Below are 26,258 nucleotides of genomic sequence, written 5' to 3' on the forward strand. Positions count from 1 at the left end.
TTAAACTTTTTGAATTGCAGCATCTGCTATCATTAAATAATTATTCAGTGACCCCTTTCATCTCCCCATATGTTCCTGCAACTGTGAAAATTTAAATTGGCAAAAATGAAAAAAAAAAAATGCATAACCTTTAATTTTACACAACTGAATATTTAAAAGCAATGATCATGCTTAAAAATAAACATTGATCTGTCAAAACTATAAAAAAATAGAATTCTGCCAGGCCTAAATATAATAGGGATTCAGAAGTGGGCTTAATGGTTCTTGTAAACATTGTTGCTTCTAAACCACTATTTTTTGGGATAGAGAAAGTTAGAAGCTTGCTGGATGCAGTGCTACTTTGAATTTTGAGGGGTCTGTTCTTTCCATTTTCTGTGCTAATCAATCAGAACAAGACAATAGCATCAAATGTTAATTTGTTGTACCACACAACTGCAAGTACAGTAGAACCTCAGTTACGAACACCTTGGGATTGGAGGTTGTTTGTAACTCTGAACAAAACATTATGGTGTTCTTTCAAAAGTTTACAACTCACTTAATACTGCTTTGAAATTTTACTATGCAGAAGAAAAATGCTGCTTTTAACTATCTTAATTTAAATGAAACAAGCAATTTCTTTGCCTTGTCCATTTTTTTTAAACTTTCCCTTTTTTAGTAGTTTACGTTTAACACAGCAGTGTATTTGCTTTTTTCTCTGATACTACGTGATTGCGTACTTCTGGTTCCAAATGAGGTGTGTAGTTGGCTGGTCAGTTCGTAACTCAGGTGTTCATAACTCTGAGGTTTTACTGTAATATGATATGAATTAGCCTTTCCATCATAGCTAAAATATGCATTAGTGCACAAAATGAAATTAGGTTTCTCTCTCTAATCAGCACCCTATTGGACATAGCCATTGAAATATGGCATTGGATTACTTGTCATTCTTTGCTCAAGAGAAGCTCAGTATCTGTTTAGAAGTGAACATTAAGGTCAATGGCCAAGCTGTAACTGCTTTCTCTATGTTAAGGTCCAACCAATGCAATTGTTGTTTGGATCTCTGTTCTTGGACTAGGTCTCCTTGAGTTGCTATATCACCCTTTTTTGTGTTTTTATAAAGATGGGAACCAATAAGTGTGCCAGCCAGGCAGGTATGACTGCTTATGGGACCAGAAGGCATCTCTATGATCCAAAAATGCAAACTGATAAACCATTTGACCAGACAACAATTAGCCTACAGATGGGTACTAACAAAGGGGCCAGTCAGGTAAGCAAGGTTACATGTGATACAGTATTTCAAAATCAGCTATTGTCATGACACTGCAACACTCCAGGGGGCAGGCAGATAGGTGACAGGCTGAAGGGGTGGATCTGCATCTTGCTAAGGAAGTCTTCAGTTGAGACCTTGGGTGGGCACAATACCAGTAGTGCATCCTTGCAATGATTCAAGAGCTGAGTCTCTTGTGGGCACATGATCTACTTCCTGCTGAAAAGAACTAGAGGGAACAAAAAACAGTGCCTACAGCCAGCCCCTTTTTCTGGCTGTATTGTCAGAAAAATAAGGGGAAATTTCATTTCACATACTCACTAGCCAAAACCAAAATGAAAGACAGCTCCCTGGGCAGTATCCTGGTTGAATGTCCACCATTCCCTTTGCAACATCCAAAAGGGGGGCATGCTGGGCTTCTCAGCAGGGCCTTCCTACTAGGGGTTGTAGAACTATAGCTTAACTTTTTTCACTGCTGTGTTTAGTAGGTGTTAACTGTTGGTCCTGTAATATTACTGTATTTTAAGTCACTTTTTCCATTCAGCTTGTACAAGTGGATGCTGTACATACAGAACTCAGTGTCAGGATTCTTAACTGAATTTTAGAGTATCCTTACCATAATGCTTACTTTATTATCCTGTTTCACTAGGCTGGGATGCTGGCACCAGGCACCAGAAGAGATATTTATGACCAGAAGCTCACATTACAGCCAGTGGACAACTCTACTATTTCACTACAAATGGGTACTAACAAAGTGGCTTCCCAGAAGGGAATGAGCGTGTATGGGCTTGGACGACAAGTGTATGACCCGAAATATTGTGCTGCTCCAACAGAACCTGTAATTCATAATGGAAGCCAAGGAACAGGAACTAATGGGTCAGAAATCAGCGATAGTGATTATCAGGCAGAATATCCAGATGACTATCATGGCGAGTACCAGGATGACTATCAAAGAGATTACCATGGTCAGTACAGTGATCAGGGCATTGATTATTAGATCTGAACCACATGCTCAGTATATTAGTCCATTATTTTATTCAGTAAAAACAAAACTAGCCTTGTGGAATTGTTACCCGTCTTCCTACACACTATGCTTAATGTTCCTAAAGAAAGATTGCCTTACATACATTCCTTTTTCCTTTCTCTGACTTTTCCCTCTTCTAGTTGCCTTTAGTGCTGTAACAGTTGTAATCTACAGCATAACCAATAACTGCATATGAAGTAAAAAGGAATACTGTGAAAGGGGAGTACTCTTGTACAGCCAATTCTTTTAATAAAGATCTATGCATCTTCACAATCCCCTACTTAAATAGGTATTTACACACCACATCCACCCCTCCTTTTACTTATTTAGTACTTACCTAATTTCTGCATGGAACACTGAAAAGACTTCCATGCTTATGTTAAATGCTAAAAGTTAAGCTGCAGTATATTAGTAAATAATTACTTTATTTCTGCAGTATGGTTTGCTTTTTTAAAGTCAGACAGTAGACAGGATAAATGTGCATTTGTGATTGTGTATTCATTCCATTATCTAAACTGACCAAACTCCTAGAATAGTTGTCTTACTAAAAAGGGAGCTTGTACAAAGTCCTTGAGCCCACAGAAGTCCCATGTTTTGATGGTGCATTTATTTTTATTGTATGTGCCATAATATATCCATGTAGAAATGCTTTTTCTTCCTTGAACTGTATTTATTGCCACATTTCTCATCATAAACTGATCCCATTGTATTTTTATAAATATTTTTTTCTTGAAGGTGCATGACTTTGATGTCTCATTTATTTGTTACATTACGATGCTTAGAACGTTAGTTACCATAGAAATTATTCCCAAATCTTACTCTTGGCTATGTCAAGGTAATCTAGAACCCCCACAGCTCAGGAAATGTTCTGAAAAAAATTCTAGTGGATCTATGTCAGGCCAGAGTATGAAATGTTCTTTTCAACATTAGAGTCCTAGAAAGGGAGGGGATCCCCTGCCCCTGCAGATCCCAACTGGGAGCAGCATACAGAAGAGAATACTCTCTCCAATCCCATGAGCTACTGGGTGGAGCATCTGTAGGGTTTCACTAGGTGGTCCTCCCTAATGTTGAGAGCAATATTGTCTAACTACACATTCTGCAGGAATCTGCTCTGCTTACCCTCGCTCATTCCCCCTGACGCCTCTAGGTATGAAGCAGACATCAACTTGAAACATGGAGTTTGTATTGACCCCTATGAGAATAATCTGTGGAGGGGAGAATAGCAGTTTATGATGAAAATGCAATTACAAAATCCAGAATCTTACAATTTGGGAATAGGAGAGTTCATTTCTCAACACAATGAGGAGTTGCAGAATTACAACAGAGCCTCTGGTTTGGCCTATACCCTTGACATGGCAGCATGTATATTCATACTATATCTGCTACTCAGAAGTGGTGCTTCAACTAACGCTTAACAAATTGCCAGAGCATTAAGTGTAGCATTCAAAAACTACAAGCATACGAATCTTAGGCAGCTGCCAGCAAACCAAAAAAAAAAGGGCATTATTTGTGAGTGGAACAGAAGGCTGTCTCCCTCTGTGTAGACTACTGAGAAGCAACACTAAGGGTTTGTCTACACTTGAAACGCTACAGTGGCATCATTGTAGCATTTCAGTGTAGACATACTTATGACAGAAAGGCTTTGCCTGTTGTTGGTGTAGGTAATCCACCTCTTCCATCAACCTAGCACTGTCTACACCAGAGGTTAGGTTGGCCAAACTGTTGCTCAGGGCTGTGGATTTTTAAAACCCCTGAGCAAGGTAGCTGTAGACCAGGCCTATCTTATTTGCCTTCTCTAACCACTTTAACAATAGCCTAACACTAGGGCTCCCAGGGATGCTAACAAGGCTGTGCCAACATTAGCAGTGGAAGGGGGACAGTTAAAAAACTGTAGATGGGGTCTTTGATGTGAGTACTTAAAGAGTCATGCTAATAGCAAGCAGCCTGAGCTCGTGAAGGGCCCTTCCTTGAGGAAGAGAGAGAAACTGCTTGTTTGTTACAGAGTTCCTGCTGTTTGCTTTTGATATGGTTTGATATCAGACATTTTCAGCTGGCCTGATGACTCTAGCTTAGCTATTTATGTCTAACAAATCATCCTGAAGTAGCTGCTTGAGTCAACAGAATTAAAAATAACCATTTCACATATTAAGGGAGGAAAAGAACTGTCCATCAAACCTGTGAACTATATTTTTACTGCAGTTAGTTCTGTATAAGACAGCATAGGAGTTCAATCCCTATGAAAGTAATTCATCTCAGTGCCCACCTATCATGTTAAACAAAATGCTTAAAAGCAGTATTATGACTACTATGTCAGTTATATCATATGGATTAGTTTCCTGGAGCTTGCTTTTTTTTAAAATAAACTTACCTTGCTCATTAGGACCACAATCCTGGTCCAGCTGAAGTCAATAGTACAGGATCAGACTCAAATACATATAATTATTTTCCCCATTATGATGCAACAGGGAACAAGTTAATTAGCAATGTAATATGCAAATCACTTTCCTCAATCTATAAACACAAGTTTTCATTTTTCAGTAGTTTAAGGTATCATGACTCTGAATTTAATGGACAGTCCACAGTAGGCATGAGGGAATACCCACATAGTGCTTAAAAATAAACTATAAATTTCGTACCAACTAACTAATTGGTACATACATACAGTCACAAATGTCATTACCTGTTTTCTTAAAAGCCCATGCTTTGTGTACAATTGTATTTCAAATTCATGTACTTTGAAATACACTAAAATTGATTAATACACTAATTCTGATGTCAGTCACTTAATGCTGTACTGTCATGCGCATGACTTCCATGTGGCAGACCTGTACATACCAGACTAGTGCTGTACATCCGAAACAGACTCCAGTACAGATTCTTACCTGCAACATCCCTTCTGATTTTAGAGTTCCCCACTACGAAGTGTGATTGCCTGTCAACTGCCAAATTTTAAAAAGACCTTTGTTCACAGGAAAGGTACTGTAAGGGCAGTGGCATTGCAGCCTTCACCACAATGTCTTAAAGCTGGTCTTAGATGAGAAGGTATGTTTTTCAAAACAGACCTTCCTTCCCTCTACCATTCTAGAAAGACTTATTGAGTCAAGGCCCTTACTCATCCAGACTCATGGAAATTCCATTTAGCAGCACGGGCCTTGCATTGAGGAAAAAGCTATTCTTCAGCAGTAACTGATACCCTCCTAACTTTGTGATTTAATTCTTAATCTGGCTCCATTATGCTCTGTAGACTGATAAAATTAAGGGAACGTTGTTATAACTTGTTTATCAATTCTTAAGATAGTCCTTTTGGAAGTGGTCTCTCTGAAGAGTTCTTTAGAAGGGAAGCCCAACCCCACTCTAGCCACATGCAACAGGTTTGGTCCTGCCTCTTAATGTAGCAGATCAGAGGAATGGAGAGCCAAGACATATATCGGGATCAGATTTTACTTTTAAGAGCCTGCAAAAAAATGAAACTGACCAACCTAGTTTTACAGCAACATGTAAACAGCATAAATGGTGAAAAGTAAGTAAAGGCAACGGAATATAGGACATCAAAAGACTAAAGGCATTAAGTTGGCAGTTGCACCTGACAACATTTGATATTCAAGTGCTCTCAAGTACCTTTGAAAATGATCAATTTGGCATTCTTTGAAAGATGTAGTTAAATGTATTCGGGAAGTGTATCTTTCACACAAAAGCTCATGTTCCTATTTAAATGCTTAATCTCTAGAATTGTCCTTCCTTTCCCACTTCTAACAGATGTAGCCATGGAAAGATGACACAATGCATAACATAAACCAAAAACTCAAACAATAGGAAACCATTAAAAGACGTCTGTGGGAGAACATGGAGATGAAACAATGATAGAGGACTGCTGTTAGCTTAGTCTGGGAATTAAATGCAATATAGCTTAACTGTCCTCCAACATATTGGAGTGAGAGAAGGTAGCTAGTCAGTAATCCCTCCACACATTTTCTTAACATACTCAAGTTCTTCAGGGTAAGGAAAAATCTTTCCTTTGTAATAACACTGTACAAGTTTAAGGGACTATCCACATTATTATAAGACAAGAACTGAAAATCCAGGACTTTCTTTTGAGAAGAAACGATATGTTGTTTGGTAGGATACTGAATGGCCATGGATACTTATCAGGTTTCTGAAGTCTTAAGATTTTCTGAATTTTGGTAGGGGTTAGAGCACTCAATTTTTTAAAATAGGAATGTACACAAGATAGGTAAAATGGTATCTTTTATTAAACCAACTTCTGTTGGTGGAAGGTACAAGCTTTCAAGCTAGACAGAGCTCTTCAGGTTCTGAAGAAGACCACCTCTGCACTGCTCGAAAGCTTGTACCTTCTACCAACAGAAGTTGGTCTAATAAATTACCACCTCATCCATCTTGTCTCTCATACATCCTCTGACAAATATGGCTACAACTCCACTGCAAACAACTATGGAAGATACTGTACTTAAAGATCATGTCTCCTTTTCTTTGGCTTTAAGGTCCCTGCACGGCTTTAAATTTACCATTATAAACTATACTCCAGTTTCTGACATAGCATCTTTTAAGTGGGAGGTCATAAGTTTTTTTCTATTTTTAAATTTCTTGTAAAATAAAATTTTATAAATGATTTTCTACTTTCCTATTGGTGTTTAGAAGTCTTTTCAGCAACAGAGAAACTGATTACACATAAAGTGCTATTAAATGCACACAACAAACTTACATGACAGAAAAAAAATCTATCAACTTCTTTAAGTTATAGTCATACTAGGGGTTGCTTGCATCTATCATGGTCACTAAGTTTTCAGTCAAGGACTATTTTCAAGATGATCATGTACCTTTAAAATAAGTCTGTGCTGTTTAATTAGGAAGGACTCTTGAGTGGGTGAAGTACAGTACATGCTGTCCTCTGTTTGGCCTGAAGGCTGCTGATCTAACAATGAGGACATTGGGTCAACAGGACTAACCCTATATGAAGTTGTCCTGACACCATCTAAAGGTAGGGTAGATACTCAAAGAGACAAAGATAGAATACAAATGAATCATTAATGATATCTTATCAAAGATAGGTGAGAAAGTCTGTTAGCCTTTGTCTTTGCCAATTGGATAGAGCAGCTATTAGGGGCAGGCTCTCACATAGTAGGAATTCACTTCTGGGAGCCTGAAGTGAAGTAAATGAACTAATTTTAGGCCACCTCACAAAATACCAGCATAGTTTGATATACTTCTGCTGAACATAGGTATAGACATGACTGGAGAAGCTTTCACGGTGTCTGGCTGAGGTATGTGCCACTTGGGTCATTCTCCTTTTACAGCAGAACCTCAGAATTATGATCACCAGAGTTATGAACTGACCAGTCAACCACACACATCGTTTGGAACCAGAAGTGCACAATCAGGCGGCGGTGGCAGAGAGAGAGAGAGACAGACACAAAAAGCAAATACAGTAGAGTACTGTGTTAATTGTAAACTACTAAAAAATTAAGGGAAAGCAGCATTTTTCTTCTTCATAGTAAAGTTTCAAAGATGTATTAAATCAATGTTCAGCTGTAAACTTTTGAAAAAACAACCATAACATTTTGTTCAGAGTTACAAACATTTCAGAGTTACAAACCTCCTCCATTCCCAAGGTGTTCATAACTGTGAGGTTCTACTGTACTAAACTCTCCCAATGCTGGACCCAATTGCCCTGTCCCAAGGGAAGAACCTCAGTAGGGGGCTAAAGGGGAAGAAATCTCCACAGTATTTCCCTTGTGGAATTTTCTCCCCAGTGCATGGGTTTTCAGGCCGGGCTTGCTGCCCATATGGAAAAGGCTGCAGGGCCTGCCCCCAAACCTTAAGTTCTCCTAGGACAAGCAGGAAGCTGGGTCCATCCTCATAGAGGACCTGTGTCTCTGACCACCCCAGTAGCAGTAGGGCTTTCACAGCCAGTGGCCATCCCTGCAATCCCTTATATACAGCCTCTAGGAATGATCCCACCCACTGCGTGCTCCCCTCCCCTGTATGGATCCCCAAACCTATAGAGAGTGTTAATGTCTGGCTGAAAAGGTGGGAGATAAGGAAATGCTGACACAGAAATGTCTAAGTCTCCTTTTCACATGGTGGGGGGAGGAGGGGGAAGAATCCATAGATTTCAGTGGAATGGTCTCACCAATTTTTATTAGAAGACAAGAGAATTGCCACCAATTGCCTTTGCTGCCTCTGATATTTCCTCAGTTACTAAACAAACTGTCCTCCTCCACCTCTGAGTTTGTTCTTTAGGGCAGCAAAGACAGGAACTTTCTCTTACCTGCAGAAATGTTCCAGCTCATAGACTGAAACCATCTGTACTGCCTGTATATTTCTGCTAGAGACACCTTCTGGTCTCCCACTCAATCCTGCCCTCAAACAGGAAGTTCAAGCAGCTCTGGGGAAGAAGCGGGGGGGGGCGGAAAAAAAGGATTGTGTAGCACTGAGTAAATATCGACATCAGATCTAGATCTACGTGAATTTAAAAAACTCACTATAATATCCTGATCTTTTGAAATCTTCTCCAATTTCCTCCCAAAAGAGAAAAATTGATCCATGTATCTCACAGAATGAGAAAATTTTGACCTCATGAAAATGTATGACATCCAGGACCCAAACCCAACCCCAGAGCTCAATGAAACTTCAATTGTGCATAAAAAGACATTCCCTGATGCTCTTTGAGGGTTTTATTATTATTTAAAACTTTTTGTCTACTCCTTCAGCATCTCTTCTGGAGGCTCCTCCTCTCTCTCAGAGTCTTCTTAGGACTCCATCCTTTGTCATCTTTTCACTCGCTCCCCATGAGGTAATTTCCTTCACTCCCCAAACTACCACTTCTATGCCAGAAACGTCCACATCTACTTCTTCACCCTAGTACTCAACCTCTGTCCAATCACGTCTGCCTCTCTATGCCATTTAATCCTATGATCTCAGATCAACATAAAGAGCCCAGCTTATTTTCCCTGCTTTCTGTCACATACAAAATGTCTGTTCATTTTTATTTACAAACATTGGTATATCTAGAGGATTTATCCCTCATCTGCTGTGCAGAGAGGAGCCAAAGTGCTGTTCATAATTTTCCTCTATTTAAAACCATTCCTCACCAAAACCACCCATCCACCTGCACAAAAAACCCCTCCCCAAACCAAAAAACAACTGACCGACCTCCCACAAACCCCACATACCTCGTAGCCATTGTCTTGGCTGAGGGAAACTGGAGATAATTTCCCTCCAATAGCTTCAATGTTGCTCCTTAATTGGGTCTACAATGGGGAGGGGAGGGGGGGTTGGGTTATTAAGGGATATTAAATGGTCCAAATGGGAATGATCTAAAAGAACCTTCTTTACAATTCAGTGCATCAACTGACCCAGGGACTACTGGCCAATATTTTCCATATAGGTGCATACAGAATTACTGGTGGGTCACATCAGCTGACTTATCAAGAGGGTCCGATACCAAAAGGATAGCTCTTAGACTTTGTCAACTTAACGGTTTTTAAGCAGCACCACAAACCTTAGGAGATTTGTTTATTAATTCAACTTTTATAAAACATCATAAATACTTTTACACTAAAATCAGATATGCTGGAAAAATCCATTACTGTACATAAAAAAATTAAACAATTAAATCTCTAATTTTTTCTTCAGTGCAAGAGGTACAAACCAGGGTTTACACATCTAAAAATTACTTTGTCCCAACGTATCTGTAACCTTCACTTTGTTTTGTCTGAATTTCTGCTATTACTGCTTAGCCTGCATGCTTTCAAGGTCAATCTCAAATTCAAGTCTACAACGGGGGGGGGAAATCAAATATGTAGCACTGGCCCAGATAACTTTGTCAAAATATTTGTAAAATGTGATCTTTCAAGAAAATAAAGGGGGATTGTGCACTCTTGTATCTGTGTATCCAGGATTTTCTTTGGTGGGGAAACTATTTTGTATTCCACTTTTGTGCTTTTCAATAGGTTTTGACTAAATTCACCAAAAGTACAAAGAATGAAGACACCAAGCACAGACATTCATAATCAGAACAATAAACTTAAAACCATGAATTCTAACGGAAGAGCTTAGGTTATTTCTCTGTACAACAATGTCATGAAAAAAGTGTAAGGGCCTGAGGCCTGGTCTACACCTAAAACTTAGATCAACCTAGCTACATTGCTCAGAGCTGTAAAAAATTTCACACCCTGTGGGAGGTTAAGTCGACCTACCCCCCACGTAGATGTAGAGAGGTGAAAGGTACCATCAGCCTAGGCACCGTCTCTCAGAGGGTGGATTTGCTAGAGTGACAGAAAACCCCTTTCCATCGCTGTAGTGTCTACACTACGATGCTGCTGCAGTATTGCTGCAGCCCTGCCGTTGTGCCTCTGCAGCAGCTGTAGCACAGACCTACCCTGAGTCTGCAACCTCTGAAAATAAATCAAATAAAGTCACCCAAATATATGGTTATGAGCTGGACAAAACCTTCCTACGGGTGACTGGAAGGTTTGCCTCGGCATTGTGACAGGCAGACAGAACACACAGAAACTGAGGATAGACTCAGGCGATGTCTACACTATCACTTATGTTGATCAGGGGTGTGAATAAGCCACCCACTGAGGACCATAAGTTACACCGCCCTAAGGCTGGCGTGGACAGTGCTGTGTCGGCAGCAGAGCTTCCCTTGCTGGGGGTGGATTAATTAAGTCGGTGGGAGAACTCTCTCCTGCTGGCTGTGAGTGGCTCCACTAGAGACCTTACAACTGCAGAGCTACAGCGGTACAGCGGTGCTGCTGTAAGAGCTCTAGGGTAGCCGCAGCCTGAGTGAGTGACACTGACAGGCTGAAGAAGCAGATGAAAGTGGGCGCCTCACCCTGGATGACACGTGGGGAGAAGTTTTTGGGTCAGGTGCAGACTGAAAAGACTGCTCTTGGTGCTGTTAGCAAAAGAAGCTGTTTCCTGCATGTTCAGAAAGACAGGACTTGGTACATTCGTTGTAAATAACCAAAACTGCATCAAAGAAACACTTGGCTTTCACCAATTTGTACTCCCACCTGGAACACTCACCAGGCCCCAAACTTTGACTAGTCACTTGGGTCAAAAAGGGGCAACAATACTGACTTTCTTTCTGTGCATGACACAATTTAGCAGGACGTGGAATGGGTGCTGCTGCTGCAGAACATTTATCAGCCAACCCTGGCTTTACTGAGAATTATATTTTGTGCTTGGGTGACAGTCGTGCTGAGTTCTAAACACACGGAGTCAGATTCTCAGCTGATGTAAATTGTCATAGCTCCATTAAAGTCAACTGGCAACCTTTTTCTCTGAGAGCTTGTCTTCACAGCAACATAACTCGAGTTTGTACACTCAAAAAACTGCATCTGAGCTAGCCTACCTCAAGCAAGAGCAACCACACTGCAAAAAAACCATGGAGTTACAGAGTGATTTGATTAGCAGTACAGAGTAATTGGATTAACAGAGTGATTGGATTCGCTGCTAATGACTTGTAACTCAAGCTGTTACATCCCCACAACATTAGGAGCTTGAGCTTCAGCATCACTTAAGTCTCAAACTATCCCATCCCTTCCCTGCCTAAACAGGCTTGAGCATAAAGCACCATTTAAGGCTAATGTCTACACTACAAAGTTAAGTCGCTGTGATTAAACAGCAGTTGCACGTCCACACTAAGCTCCTTGTGTCGGCGGAGTATATCCACAGTAGCAACTCTTGCATTGACACAGAAAGCAGTCACTGTGGGTAGCTATCCCACTATGTAACTGGTCGCAGGGTGTTTTGGAGAGAGTTTGCAATGTCACATGGTGGCAGGTTCAATGTCACATGGTGCAGGTTTCTCAATCCCATCATTCCGTGGGCATCCTACTAGGTTTCCAGCTGCTTTTCAACTGCCCTGGTAACCTGTGAGCCAGCCATCTGTGGCAGAACGCTTGGATCCTGCACTGCTCTTTAGTATTGTGCTGGCCTTATAACTACAAGGCTATAAGAGGAGCTCAAGGCAGGGAGCTATTCACCAACACCCTGACCCCAGCCCCCTCCTTGTAGAAGCAGCATGTCTGCAGCTCCGCACCAGAGGTGACTATTTGCCTTTTTATGCCTGCCACAGCTCTTTGAACTGCTGTACGTCCCTATCGGAGCCCTTCTCCTCCACTCCCCGAGCAAGTTTCTGAGGCTGGAGCAGAGCTGCATCTACACAGCCTCCTCTCCCCCATCCAGGAGATCCACCACCGGGTACTCAAGGCAGGGTACTGTGTGGAGCCAGCATGCTCAGGTGGGAAGTTGCTATGTGAGATCTTCACCAGGAGCAAACAGGAAGAGCAAGTTCAAAACTTCCCTGGGCTTTAACAGGTGAGGGGCGTTCACTTGTATACTAGGCTGCAGAGCAGAGGAGTTCAAAATGGTGACCAGAGCTGTCAGGGTTGGCATTGTGGGATACCTCCTGGAAGCCACTTAGGGTGACGTATGCAATGCAGTGTTTACTCTGACACTGCATCACTCTAACTATGTTGCCCTAAGCTCTATTCCTCTCATCAAGGTGGTTTTATTACATCAGCGTAGCAGGCAAGTTAAAGTGGCGGGAGGAGCATTGCAGTATGTACACTTCTATTTAGGTTGACATAAGCTGCCTTATGTTGACAAAACTATGTAGTGTAGACATGGTCTAACTCAAGCTAGAGATCTGTGAGTGAGGATGGGAGTCTAGGGGTAACACTGAAATTATAACTTGAGTTAATTGTGCTTGAAGTCAGACCCTTAGTCTTTAAGTCTGAAACTGCATCTTGAGGGGGCATCTCCCTTCTTTCACCTCCTAATTTTTAAACAGTGTAAAGCACAATCAAACAAAAATGTCAGCTTAAACCATGGCCAGAAGTGAGAAGCTCTAGCCCACTGACTGGTATCAGCTGGTCTTTCTTTCATTTGCCGGCCTAGGTTGATAATGTAGGCCCTCCCATCCAAGCATCCCAAAGTGCCTTGTACAGAAACAGGAAAATGCATCTGCTATCTTTTCCTTTGGTGATTTTTGTTTGCTGCCTAACCCTTTTTAAGGTTGTTAATGTTTAGCTTAAGGGCCAATTGATCTGACTGTGACACGGTTCTTCCCCCAGGATCAGGCTACCCAGAATTCACACTATGAAGTTCAATATCTTGCGGGGAGTCTTGGGGTAGATGACAGGAACCCTCACACTGAGGGCAAAGTAAAACCTTAAATACCTTTAGTACAATAATGGATAAAGCTAGAATAGACCAAAGCCACATAACATGACAGAGATAATACAGGATCAGGGGATATGAGTCAACAGTGTGCCCCTGTTGCCAAGAAGGCTAACGGCATTTTGGGATGTATAAGTAGGAGCATTGCCAGCAGATCGAGGGACATGATCATTCCCCTCTATTCTGCATAGGTGAGGCCTCATCTGGAGTACTGTGTCCAGTTTTGGGCCCCACGCTACAAGAAGGACATGAAAAATTTGGAAAGAGTCCAGCGGAGGGCAACAAAAATGATTAGGGGGCTGGAGCACATGATTTATGAGGAGAGGCTGAGGGAACTGGGATTATTTAGTCTGCAGAAGAGAAGAATGAGGGGGGGATTTGATAGCTGCCTTCAACTACCTGAAAGGGGGTTCCAAAGAGGATGGATCTAGACTGTTCTCTGTGGTAGCAGATGACAAAACAAGGAGTAATGGTCTCAAGTTGCAGTGGGGGAAGTTTAGGTTGGATATTAGGAAAAACTTTTTCAATAGGAGGGTGGTGAAGCACTGGAATGGGTTACCTAGGGAGGTGGTGGCATCTCCTTCCTTTGAGGTTTTTAAGGTTAGGCTTGACAAAGCCCTGGCTGGATGATTTAGTTGGGGATTAGGTCCTGCTTTGAGCAGGGGGTGGACCAGATGACCTCCTGAGGTCCCTTCCAATCCTGATATTCTATGATTCTATGTACCAGATTCTCCACCACATCTGAGCACTGCTCAGTGCAGGGAATTGGGAAATCTACACTAGTCCCAGAGTGAATTAGAACAACCTAGCACTACAGTAATTTACACTTAAGGCCTTTGGTCCTCCATTGGCATAAAGGCTCAAATGTGGCTGCGAGGAACCCTGCAACATGCTCTCTCTGGGCCTCTTCATCCCTCTCTATGCTTGGGATGGGAAGGGTGGCTGGCACAAAAGCCAGTTCTGCCTGCTTTATACCAGCAGAGTTCACTGCTGGCCATGCATGGCCAGAATCTGGCCCTGAGCTTCCAGTGTCAGTAACAGTGATTAGTATGAAGGGATGAAAGCCCTGGGACTCAACAATTTGGCTGCTGCGAGAAATCACAAAGTAGAAAATAAATATTTACAGTCTATCCCCATTCTTGTAGTACACCTGGGAGACATGTTATTTGAGGTCCTCATCACATCGTCTTTGTTCCTGTTTCACCATAGGCTGTAGCTCTGTACCATCTTCATTGTTTCGGGGGGTCTTTTGCTTTCTGTTTTTTCCCCACTCTGTTAGCTTATTGCTGTGATTCACAAAACTCTACAAAGCAGAAATAGAGGATGAGGTCATCCAGAAATTTAAACTGTTATATAAATCAACAACCTGGTGAATCACTGAAAAGGAGTACAATTAACATGGAGCGTTAAACCCTTTAACTAGTTCAAGTGGATGACATTGGAAACTGGCTATGTCAGTGGGATGATTACAGCTGTTGAGGACAGGGCACTCTCTCTACAACCCCCCTTACTGGAAAGCTTCATTTCCCTCTGGCCCCAAGGGCATGGCAAGTTTGCCAGGGAGTTAAGGCCAGAGTTGGAGAGTCTGGCAGTAGGGATTAGGAAAGAAAGTAGACAGCAGTGCAGTGCAGGCAGGGAGTGGCTATAAACTGCCTTCTTGAGGCAAAAATTAAAGTTATACACATTCTGGCATTTGGCAAATAGTTTCTGGTTGATAGAAGGAGAAGTCTCTCATTTGAAGAAGGAAAAGTTTGGAGGGCCAGACTCCAAAGTTTCCACACTCAGGAATGTATCACGCTATTCATGACAGAACGTAAGCATGTGGTTAAGTGCTGTCCTGAAGTGGGGCAAAAAAACCAAACTGTCTTCTTTTGGCCAAAGGTTAAATTCATTTATAGGAAGTTTGGGTGTTTAAAAAAACCCAAAAAACCCTGAATTCTGTGAACATTACAAGGAAAGTAACAACTACCATTTCAAATCAGATATTATGGCATTTTTTCTGATGAAATCCATCGAGAGCATCCATACTGTATGGGTTATTCTGGCTGCTAAATTTATTTTTCATGGACCAGTAACACTGTCTTTGTCACATGGCATGTGAGGAAAAATGCAAACCTGTCCAGAAAGCAGCATGAACGGAAAGAACATCTGTCTCTTTAACCTTCCTCTCCATATGAAAGGGAAGGTATATGTACATTTAAACATTCCACATGCCTTTGTAACTAAAGCACCTTTTACCATCACTAACTACTGAACATTTGTTTAAACTAAAGCTGTCTTCCTAATCCTTCTAATGATTCTCCATGTAACATCAGGAGTCTGACACAGGAATTCCCATGGTACAGATAAACAACCCAGTGGAAAGAGACTGATTAAGTTTGCCAGACATGGATGAGGCTTGTTCAAAATTGTAGTGTCTTCAGGGCTCACCATAGCTATCTGAACAACTGCTGAAAACTAGAAGGAACATTTCTGGATGCAAGTTAAGATACATTACATCTACATTTCTAGTTTTAGGTCTTCATGATGTAGATGGGGACTCTACATACTGGGTCACCTATTAATTTGTTAAGCCCCAATAATGTATTTAACCTATGCAAAACACAAACAAAGATGGTCTTTATCCAGAGAGGCTGGGTGTAAAAGACTGAAGCAGATGCACTGGGAGACCCAATGGGAGGTGTTAACTTTATTACACAATTTGTATCCTTTTGTCCAAATCATCTAAGGAGCTGGAGAAGGCATTTATTGTAGGTTAGTTTTTAAGGGGAGGGAGAGTTGGAGGAAGAGTGAATCTTAGGCACTAGATCGACACTTGATCAATACACTATTAAAACATATTACTGAATTTATCTGCCTGCTAAAGTGTCTACGTTACTGTCAAGAGTTTACCAGTAATTCTTGATCCATGAAATATGGCTTCTCTGGAGATCCATCATTTGTTTCCATATCAACAGCAAAACAAAAAAACAGGGCATCCATGACCACTTCGAATACCGACAAAAAGCTGTGGGCTACCAAGCAGGCAAAAAGTGCAACTAGCAACAGAGGAACTACCCATACATGGAACTCACGATGGTAGTTAAATGCCATTAACCCTCCAAAAACTGTGAAACATACAACAAACACCTGTATAAAGGGGAAAAAAAGGAAGCAGCTATATTACAATATGCACCAAAGCTACAGCAAATATTTTATTGGCTGATGTTTTAAAGACAATTTCTTTCATAAAGGGGAGAGAAGGCTTGAGATCAATCAATTTGAAACTATCTACCTGTTCACACAGGACACATGTGGGTACACAGATTTACTATCATTGTTATTCTTGTCCTCCCATCCATGTCCCTTCCATATGTTTGTTATACCCACTTGTCATGCCTTGTCTTAAGTTCTAAGGGGCACTAACTCTCTCTTACTATGCATTTGTACAGCATTTAGTGCAATGAGGCCTCTGGATGCTTCTGTAATACTAATGATAATAATGAAGTAAATATAATAAGCAGTGAACTAAGTTCCTCCAACAAAAATGCAAGAACCTGATTCTCCTCTCACTAAGCCCATTTTACATCAGTGTAACTCCATGACTTCAACATGACTACTCCTGATTTAATTGGTGTACGTGAAAAGAGAATCAGTCCCTAATCTTTGTCTTCATTATTACAGAATTCAGCCTATAGTTAGTCTATAATTAGGAGTTTATTCATGGACTTTGTAAATTACAGTCTCTTACCTTTCCTAGAAAAATGATGAAGTCTCCAAAGCAATTAATGAATGCTATATTAGCAGAATTCTTTGCTAAAATAAAGAGAGCATCCTTTGCTGAGGTACAAAAATTTGTCCCATTTATGGCCGTTGTGGTGTATACATGCTGAAATGAGAGAATAAAAAGATAAAGTGATTGGAAAAAAACGTAGAAATCTTTTAATCTGGAATTTACTATAGGAAAAAGAAAGCCTTAAAATATCTTTGGAAATACTGATGTTGTGCTTGCACATACAAGAGTTATTTTGCATACTCTTGCAGTTTAACTTCAAGCAAGTATAACTATGCCTGTAACTTCAAACTGACTTTTCACATAACTTTTACGCTGGGTAAATAAGGACAAAAGTAAAATCTGTATTTCTGAAACTACCTCTTTCCAATTTCTTTTGGACCGATGAAGAGCCACCCCCATGTCCTTTGGTAATGAATAACTAATATGACATGTAAATTACAATGAAACTCGTATCTGGACATATGCCATGCTGGCAGCCTTTTCTATGTATATGCTAGCTAGAGTGTTGTAGTTGGTAGATTGTATAAGTGAAACAAAAGGTAACCCTTCTTATTACACTTTTCATATTAAAAAAATCAATGATTAAACAAGTTTTATGTGTGACCCTTTCACTTACTATTGAGCCTTTGAATTTTCATGGACCCATAACCATAAAAAATACCGCTTCACAGAAAGACAAAAGAATAATGGAAGAGTGGCAGGGAGTGTCGGGACTAGATCAGTTGGTCCTATGAGGGGAAAACTTATGTTGATTTCAGTGGAAATTGCGGGCACTCAGGATTTTCAAGTAGGTACCAAGAATTTTGCAAGATTAATATTAATTGTCTTCGGGTGGAGTTTTGCAAAGGCAGACTGGAGGATAGGCTTATAATCTACTTCTATAGGATTCTTCTAGCATTTTTCAAAATAGCTTATATCAACATAATGGATAGAAATCATCAATGAGGAGTTGAATTAGTATCTGAATAAAGAGCAGGAAAAACGTCACTCTTGATATATAAAACATAGTTATTCTATACTAGTTTTTGAGAAAAAAAGACAGATTATACAATATTAAAAACATTAGTTAAGTTTGGCATGCTCACTAAGACTAACAGCATGCAAGAGTTTTTGTGCAAAAGGAATTTGACGGCCCCACCATTTATTTAGGGATTAGAATACCTTCTGCTTTGCTTGTGAGTGAAAAAAATTCTCCGCGTCTGCTGAAGAAAATATTTATTTCTGGTCCAACTTTCCAGTTTTTCTTATTATAAATCAAAATGCAGAAATGCCCAGCACAGCTTCTATCTCCTTTACATATTCCTGCGATGCCCAGTTATGTACCATAACTTGATAACTAACATCTAGGCACCAAGTCCTGCTATAATATAAATTGATATGACAGTACCTTAAAATATTTTAAAAAGGGAATTCATAAAAGCAAATTAAGACTTTTAGTATAAATGTAGTAGCAGAATATTCATTTTTTCTGATGAGACAAGGGAAATAATTTCAGTTCCTAAATCAGTGAAACTACACAGTGGGGACATGTAAGCAATGATGCTCTTTCACTGGGAAATTATTATATAGCACCAAATGTGTTCCAAGTGCTTCCACAGAGCTTAAAATAATTAATATCAAGACTGATTTCTACAGCACTGGGCAATACATACTTAAGACAGCAGAATGGACACAGTCCACTATGTGGAATGTTTGCATGAATATCTGCTTGTTCATATTATTTAAATAAGTAGGTTAGAAAAACAGACTCCTGTACTAGACAGTTTCATTTGTACTCAAGCTGCTCCTTTCCCTTGCCAGTACGGTAACAATGTCTGTGCAGGGTATAAAAATATTAGCTAACTTATCTATTAATAATAATAATAATAATTAGCAATACTATGGGCATAGCATGTCTTCCATCTGAAGATCTCAGTGCACTTTACAAACTTGGATGGATTTACCTAACACTGTGACACTATGTGCCTTCAGTATCATAAGCGTAAAGGCTATGTACCTGCTCCTGCTCCACTGATGTGGATGTGAGTTTTGCCATTAACTTCAACGAAAGCAGGATTGGACCCTATTTATATAATTGGCACAGTCTCTTCTCTTGAATATTAAAAGAATAGTATGCACTTTTCATTGTACAAACCCTATCTCCATCCTTCAAAAGACAAACAAGCAGGTTTCAGCTCTGTTGGGTTGTGAATACCACCTGCATGACGATTTGTGGTTCTACAAGCCACCACAGCAGACACAGAAGCAGCAGCAGCACCATTTACTCAACACTTTGAAATCTCAAAGAACCGTATAAACATTAACTGAATCACCACAACACCCAGCAAGGCAGACAGGTAAGTAATGATGCAGTATTACAGGAGTAAAAAGAGGCACAAAGCGATTGAGTGAGTTGTCCAAGGTCACAAAAGCAGTCAGTGACTGAGGCAGGATTAGAACTCGAGAGTTCCTGGCTTTCACAGTGCAGGCTAAATCTCACAAACCAAGCTATCTCCATGCTTTGATCAAATTTATAGTTACAAAATAAAATGTATGGTTTAGAGAGCAATTCCATGCATTTTAATCACATTTTACTAGTTTATTATACAAACAATGAAATAACACATTGGTCCTACACATATAAAACCTCAATCTCACAGTTCAGGTCTCTATGGTCCTAATCCATTAAACCACTTATGTACCTGCCTAATTTTAATCATATGAACAGGCCTACTGAAATAAACAGGACTACCTGCATGCTTGACATTATGCACATTACTGGAGGGTTTTGTTGGATGGTGGCCTTAGCCACTGTGAAGAACTGGGGTCATTATGCCTGTACAGTTTAAGAGTTCTGGTTGGTATTGTGAAGTTGATTTAGGAAAAACTGCTGTATCACAAGTGTCTATATGCATGTGGAGCCACCACTGCTGGCAGGTACACACCAAACTGATACAACGTGGGTGCTTAGGACTCAGTGACCGTAGTCAGGTATCAGAGCAGCAGCCGTGTTAGTCTGTATCCGCAAAAAGAAAAGGAGGACTTGTGGCACCTTAGAGACTAACCAATTTATTTGAGCATGAGCTTTCGTGAGCCACAGCTCACTTCATCAGATGAAGTGCATCGGATGAAGTGAGCTGTAGCTCACGAAAGCTTATGCTCAAATAAATTTGTTAGTCTCTAAGGAGCCACAAATACTCCTTTTCTAGTCAGGTACAAACACCTGGGTACAATGAGTGAGCTGCATCTTTACAAAACCAGTTTTGGCTTAATCCCCTGAAGAGTGGAAGAACGAAGGAAGGAAGGAGCAGTGGAAAGTTACCTGAAAGGTAGAACAAAGGAAGTCAGCAGGGTTTAAAAAGCAAGCCACACAGGAATATAAGAGCCAGACAGGAGGAAGAAGCAAGGGGGAGGAGAGAGTAAGGTCACCCAGCATGTAGCAGCCTCATGGGACAAAGTGCCCTGACCACTTTTCTGAGCTCAGATGGCCCCACGGCCTCTGAAAACCCATGGGACTCCGACCCCAGCCCAAAAGAATGCCCTGGAGTGATGAGGAAACTAAGACAGGGACATGAATTTAGTGATTATTATTTTATATGAGCTACACTCTAATGTTTTACGTGATCAAGTACAAAAGAGAATAAATGTGTTAGACATGCAGACTCTGTGTGCATGTTAACTGCTTCACAACCGCTGCATGCACCTTAGAGAGTTAAACTATAAACCAGAAGCTTAACCCCTTTGGGGTGGAGTTCTTGGAGAGGGTGTGTTTAACAACAATGTAGCTTGAGGGGTCACCACTGCACTCAGAGGGATTAGGCAGCTGGACAGCAAGTTCCAAATCACAAGGAGGTGCCAGATGGAAGGTCTGAGCCCTGAAAATGTGCCTAGGGACCCAGAAAAGGAGAAATGGCTGGACTCCATTCATACTCCATGGGCTTAAAACACACAGGAATCTAGAGCGAAAGAGGCTTGGATTCCCCTCAAAACAGTATTAGTGAGTGGCTGAAAAGGGGAACTTGCTAGGATCTGCGACAATCACCAGCAACCAACACAGACAGAGACAGCCAGACAGACAGACAATAGTTAAATCAGTGTCCCCAAACTGAGCAGTCAAATTAGTTACACCCCAGAAGAGCTCTCTTCCTTTTTGGACATTCACATTTACATTATGCTCAACCTAACAGCTATTTGGAAAGAGCGGCCCAAATCCTAAATCACAAGGAGCATTTCCAACATGTTACGAAACCTTAAACGTTCCACTGTTTTCTAGTTATTGGGAGTATTCACCAACTCATTTCCTTTCAGATATATTTGCTGAGTAAGAGAAGGTAAATCACAGTCAATTTAGAACTTGCTCTCATTTGGAAACAGGCAATATAAATACGTTTTTCAATAGATTTTAAACTTTTCCCTTAGCTTCTGTTTAATATACCAGTGATTTTGCATTAGCGCAGTCCTTCCAAAAGCTACAGGCAAGCAGTTATGACATCAGAGTTGCGCCATAAATCAAAGGGCCTGGGATGTCGTAGATAAGACACAACCTCACTCCTTCACTAAAAAGAGTTAATGTACCACCACCACCTTTGTGAAGAACACAGCCCTCTTTGCTTTGAAGCCTGGGAACCAGACATATTTCTCAGTATCAGGACAGATAAAGAAGGAATGTGAAAGTTTACATATTTTCTAATACCACAGTATGCAAGAAAACTATTTAGAAAAACATCCTTCTATACTTCACAACACAGAATGTCAAGGGTCTTGGAAAAACTGACATGCTAGCTTCAAGAGAAAAGCACTGTGGCAGAGATCCAGGCTGTAAATTCCCTGTTTGTTGAGAATAATTGCTACTTTGCGTAACAGCTGAATGCAGTCCTCCATTGAAGGACTGGCTATAAAGAAATGAGCTCAGTGAAAAAGAATTGCCATCACAACAGAGTCATCTTAAAAAAGAAGCCAAAACCAAGCTGTTCAGATATCCCACTTCAGCTTCTTCTGCCCAGCCTGGCCTGATTTTCTCCTTGCTGCAATAAAGCCACAGAGTCAAGAGGGCTGGCCTGAAATGTGGTGGATCTGAGTTTGAATCCTGCGTGCCATAGAGACATGCTCAGAGAATGAAAGCTGGATAAATAAGAGACTATGATGTCACTCTGGCTAGCGTACAGAGCAGTATCAGAGCAGACTGTGGAGGAAGCCATGTCATGCCACCTTTGAATAGAGGGAGGAAACAGAACAACACAGGGCCTTTGAGAACCACAACAAGGAGGAAATGAAGGACTCCTTTGGAGCCTTGGAAAATGCCATCTCTTGAAGTCTCAGGAAATTAAAAAGGGCTACTTATCCAAAGGGCTGCATTAAAACAACCAGGCCACCAATATTGCGGCCCTCCAACAACTTTCCTGATGTGCCCCACACAGACTCACAGGCCCCCCTTTCTCAACTCCTTGATCTTCAACCCTTCCCACCATTGAATCCTTGCCCCGCTCAAAGGACTACTCATGCCCCTCCACTGTCTTCTTGTTCTTTCCCATGCATGTAATCTAGTCCCTCCCCGGCTATCAAAGACAGACCAGAACTGATAGCACATTCTCAGTCTCAGCCCCATCTCTCTCCTTCAGCAATTCACTGCTGCATCTGGGTTTCCTCTCAACCCTGGGACCTAACCATAAGGATCCTGCCTCTATCGACCCCGTAGCCATAATATATTTCTATATTAATTACTAACAATGTTCTCTGTAGTTAGTGCTACATGGATTTTCATTTGAATGTTCTCAAATAAACCTGCACTGAGCCCCAGCGTAGTTCAGGAGCTACCCTTCTGAAAAGCACCATTTCTGAATTCCTTGGCACCTGCTTCCTTGTTTTAAAAAGGAAGTCCAATTTGGCAGACGCTAATGGACATTCACAGATCACAGTCAGGTCTATGAACTACACTTGCTATTAACTGAGAGCTTATTATGGGGTCAAAAGTTCAGTTCAACCTGCATCAATGGAAACATAGGCCAGTGCAGTATAATTGTTCTCTGCTCTCCACATAGTAAACTATACAATAGAATATATAAAACTGAAGGAGTTTTTATTTCCTGTTGAGGCATTTATGAAGGCCCTTAGAGAAAGCAAACAAGCTTTTTTTTTTTTTTAAATGATTTAACTGAAACTATTCATTCTTTTATTTGACTCTGTTTTTTGTGAAGCCTGAAAACTCTAGCCTACCATCTAGTAGCAAATCTGCCAGTGACATTAAATACAGTATTTTTGGGAGGATGGGGACGGGAAGAGGTATTTGATGAGGTAAGACAGTAAGAATGTTTGGCAGTCTGCAGAAGAAAGTGTATTTACATTAGCGTTTCTGGATTTTGTCTGCATCCACATCACTTTTGCACAAGGTATTTTAATCCCATGACCACAAAGCTCTTGCCAGACTGCCACCCAAAGGTTTAAATTACAGAAGAAAGCCCACCAGTAGACATGAACATGATTGTTAACCAGGGTTACTATTACTTTTATATTTATACACTAAGGCAGTTAAAATAATTTCATAATTTTGCTGAATTTCAGTGCCAAGAAATGGTGAGCCATAACACTGGCTATTATCAATAATGGCCACCACAAGGTTGTATATGACATTGCAACCTCAAAATCATGGTACTGATCAGAATAAAGAAACCACACACTTCTCAGCTATTCCTTCAGAAATCTGTGTGCTGCACTTTGGAATGGGTGCTTGCCAGTTGGCTGCAGATCAACCCAAACCGGACACAGAAAAGCAAAATTATACTTCTGGTGATGTACTGTAAAATAAATTTACTGAAACAAGACTAAGGAAAGAGATATGTCTTTGAAATACCCAAAGTTAAGGCACTGCCACAACTATTTAAGAGAGGAGACAGAAATTATGACTACCAAACCAAAAAAAAAAAAAAAAAAAGAGGGGGGGGATTATTTTTATGGAAGAGAAATTTCAATCCACCAGATTTTACTTGACATGATTTGGATAGGTTTCTCTGGGCCTTACTGAAACCATGAATGCAAGATGATGAAAAAATCTATGGTAATTCTAACAAATGTTGGCAAACAGAAGGATAATGATTTTGTATTCATAATGCACCTTTCATCCAAATAGATCCCAGAGAGTTTTTACTAATGTATTATACACATGAAAATCAGAAATACAGCAGCTTATTGGTGAACTGTTTAACACAGTAACGTTACGCCACACCACAGAACCCAGTTGCAAGTACAGAGGGAATTTAGGCAGGCAGAATGTAATTACCCAAATTGTAGTCCAAACAGGACATTGGGTTAATACTCCTGCTCATGCAGAAAATGTCATTGGATCTTTAATGATTATAAGCGGCCACTGCAACAGAACTCTATAGTCTGCATATGTTGTAACTATTAGTGACTAAGGAGTAAACCAGGTAATGGCAGGATGTCTTTGAGAGTATGTCTACATTGCAATTAAAAACCCACTGCTGGCCCATGGGGCTGTTTAACTGCAGTGCAGACGTTCGGGCTCAAGCTGCAGCCTGAGCTCTGGGATCCTCCCACTTCGCAGGGTATTAGAGCCTGGGCTCCAAACCGAGCCTGAACATCGACATCGCAATTAAACAGCCCTTAGGTTAAGCCCCGCAAACCCGCATCAGCTAGCACAGGTCACTAGGTTTTTTATTGCAGTGTAGATATCCCCTTGGGTATCTCTTGAGCAAGGTCCTGAGAGATCTGAATGAGACTCAGAGGAGTGCTTTGGGATTATGATTCACTTCAAGGAGGCTGTGTTTGAACTGAGCTGGGGGGAGAAGAACATAGACATTACTATATACCAGCTGTTTTCTAGCCTAGGACCTGATGCTTTGAGTTAGTGAACTAAAGGCAGAAGAGTGGAGATACTGCAGTGCAGATAACCCTGAAAATCCACAGACGGGACATTTATTCAGTGAACAGGCCTTAATGGAAGGTTTAGGGAGAAGGTAATCAGTAGGAGGTTCTTATTGCCTGAGCCATTTTTTAAATCTGTGGATGAGTGAAAGGGCAGTTATAATCTCTTTCCATTATTTAGAGATATAGCATACTGTTCATGTTTTGGTATATTTAATATTAATATCATGTTGTTCTGCACATCCAAGCTACTGTTTCTATTCCACATGCAGGTTTTTACATATTGCATGTGAACAAATATATCTTTTGGACTGTACCATATAGATAAAAGGAAAGAAAAGCTGAATAAGAAGCCTAAATGGATCCACACTTGAACAACATTATGTTGTAACAGATGCTTAAGTGGGGGATCACCAAATCCACACAGCACTGGACAGTTAAAATAACATAGTAAAATACCCCATGGCTGGCAATGGGCTAATTCTCCACCTGTAGGAGATGCACATGACAATCAGGGCCCAAGTTTAAAATCTCATCTGAATGATGGCATATCCAACTGCACAATGCCCTCTGACAACATAACGTGCCACTGGGTTGATACTATCTCACAGGTAAGAGTGCTATCATCTGAATTACCAACATTACTTCCTGGGGCACCTGCTATTCCTCTGCAAGTTTCCCATCCAAGTACTGACCCTTTCAACCCTGCTTAGCTTGCGAGATCAGAATTTGTGTCATTCAGATTATTTAATTCCTCCTCAGAGACAGGAAGGAGAAGAAAATATCAGTGTTGGAATGATGGGGAGAGATTTGTAATCATTTTTTAAAAATGTGATTTCTTCCCACCTATCAGAGTTCCCAATAGATTTCTTTTTAGAATTCCCAGGTAACGATGCATTTGGAAAGGGAATATTATCGCTGATAAGTAAGACTGGGACAAAGGACAAACACAGAATGGAAAATGTCAGTACACACAGTAACTCTAGGGTCAACTTCAATGACAACTGTTCTACATTTGAGTAACTAAAACTCCTCTAAAAAAAATCTGAAAAGTACTAAAAGCTTTAAAAATATCAGAAATATACAGACAGACCAAATTTTTAAAAATGAGTGCCTAAAGTTAGGTTCACACCTAAGTCCAAATT

General features: G+C 40.7%; 2 protein-coding genes across 2 annotated transcripts in view; one reads left to right on the top strand and one right to left on the bottom strand.

Annotated features, from left to right (window-relative positions):
• The window catches only part of CNN3 (calponin 3), a 55,013-nt gene extending 52,005 nt beyond the window's left edge, over positions 1-3,008 (top strand). Inside the window, exons 6-7 of the mRNA XM_077825005.1 lie at positions 1,100-1,246; positions 1,896-3,008. Of these exons, the coding sequence (XP_077681131.1) occupies positions 1,100-1,246; positions 1,896-2,243 (495 nt within the window). The 3' untranslated portion in view covers positions 2,244-3,008. The remainder of the gene's footprint in view (positions 1-1,099; positions 1,247-1,895) is intronic.
• An 11,635-nt stretch (positions 3,009-14,643) lies between these two features.
• Positions 14,644-26,258, bottom strand: part of SLC44A3 (solute carrier family 44 member 3) — a 70,346-nt gene continuing 58,731 nt past the window's right edge. Inside the window, exons 13-15 of the mRNA XM_077824495.1 lie at positions 17,212-17,349; positions 16,374-16,610; positions 14,644-14,784 (exon numbers count right to left, since the gene is read on the bottom strand). Of these exons, the coding sequence (XP_077680621.1) occupies positions 14,644-14,784; positions 16,374-16,610; positions 17,212-17,349 (516 nt within the window). The remainder of the gene's footprint in view (positions 14,785-16,373; positions 16,611-17,211; positions 17,350-26,258) is intronic.

This window comes from Eretmochelys imbricata, chromosome 8 (genome assembly GCF_965152235.1).
Source record: "Eretmochelys imbricata isolate rEreImb1 chromosome 8, rEreImb1.hap1, whole genome shotgun sequence".
In the NCBI taxonomy this organism is placed as follows: domain Eukaryota; kingdom Metazoa; phylum Chordata; order Testudines; family Cheloniidae; genus Eretmochelys; species Eretmochelys imbricata.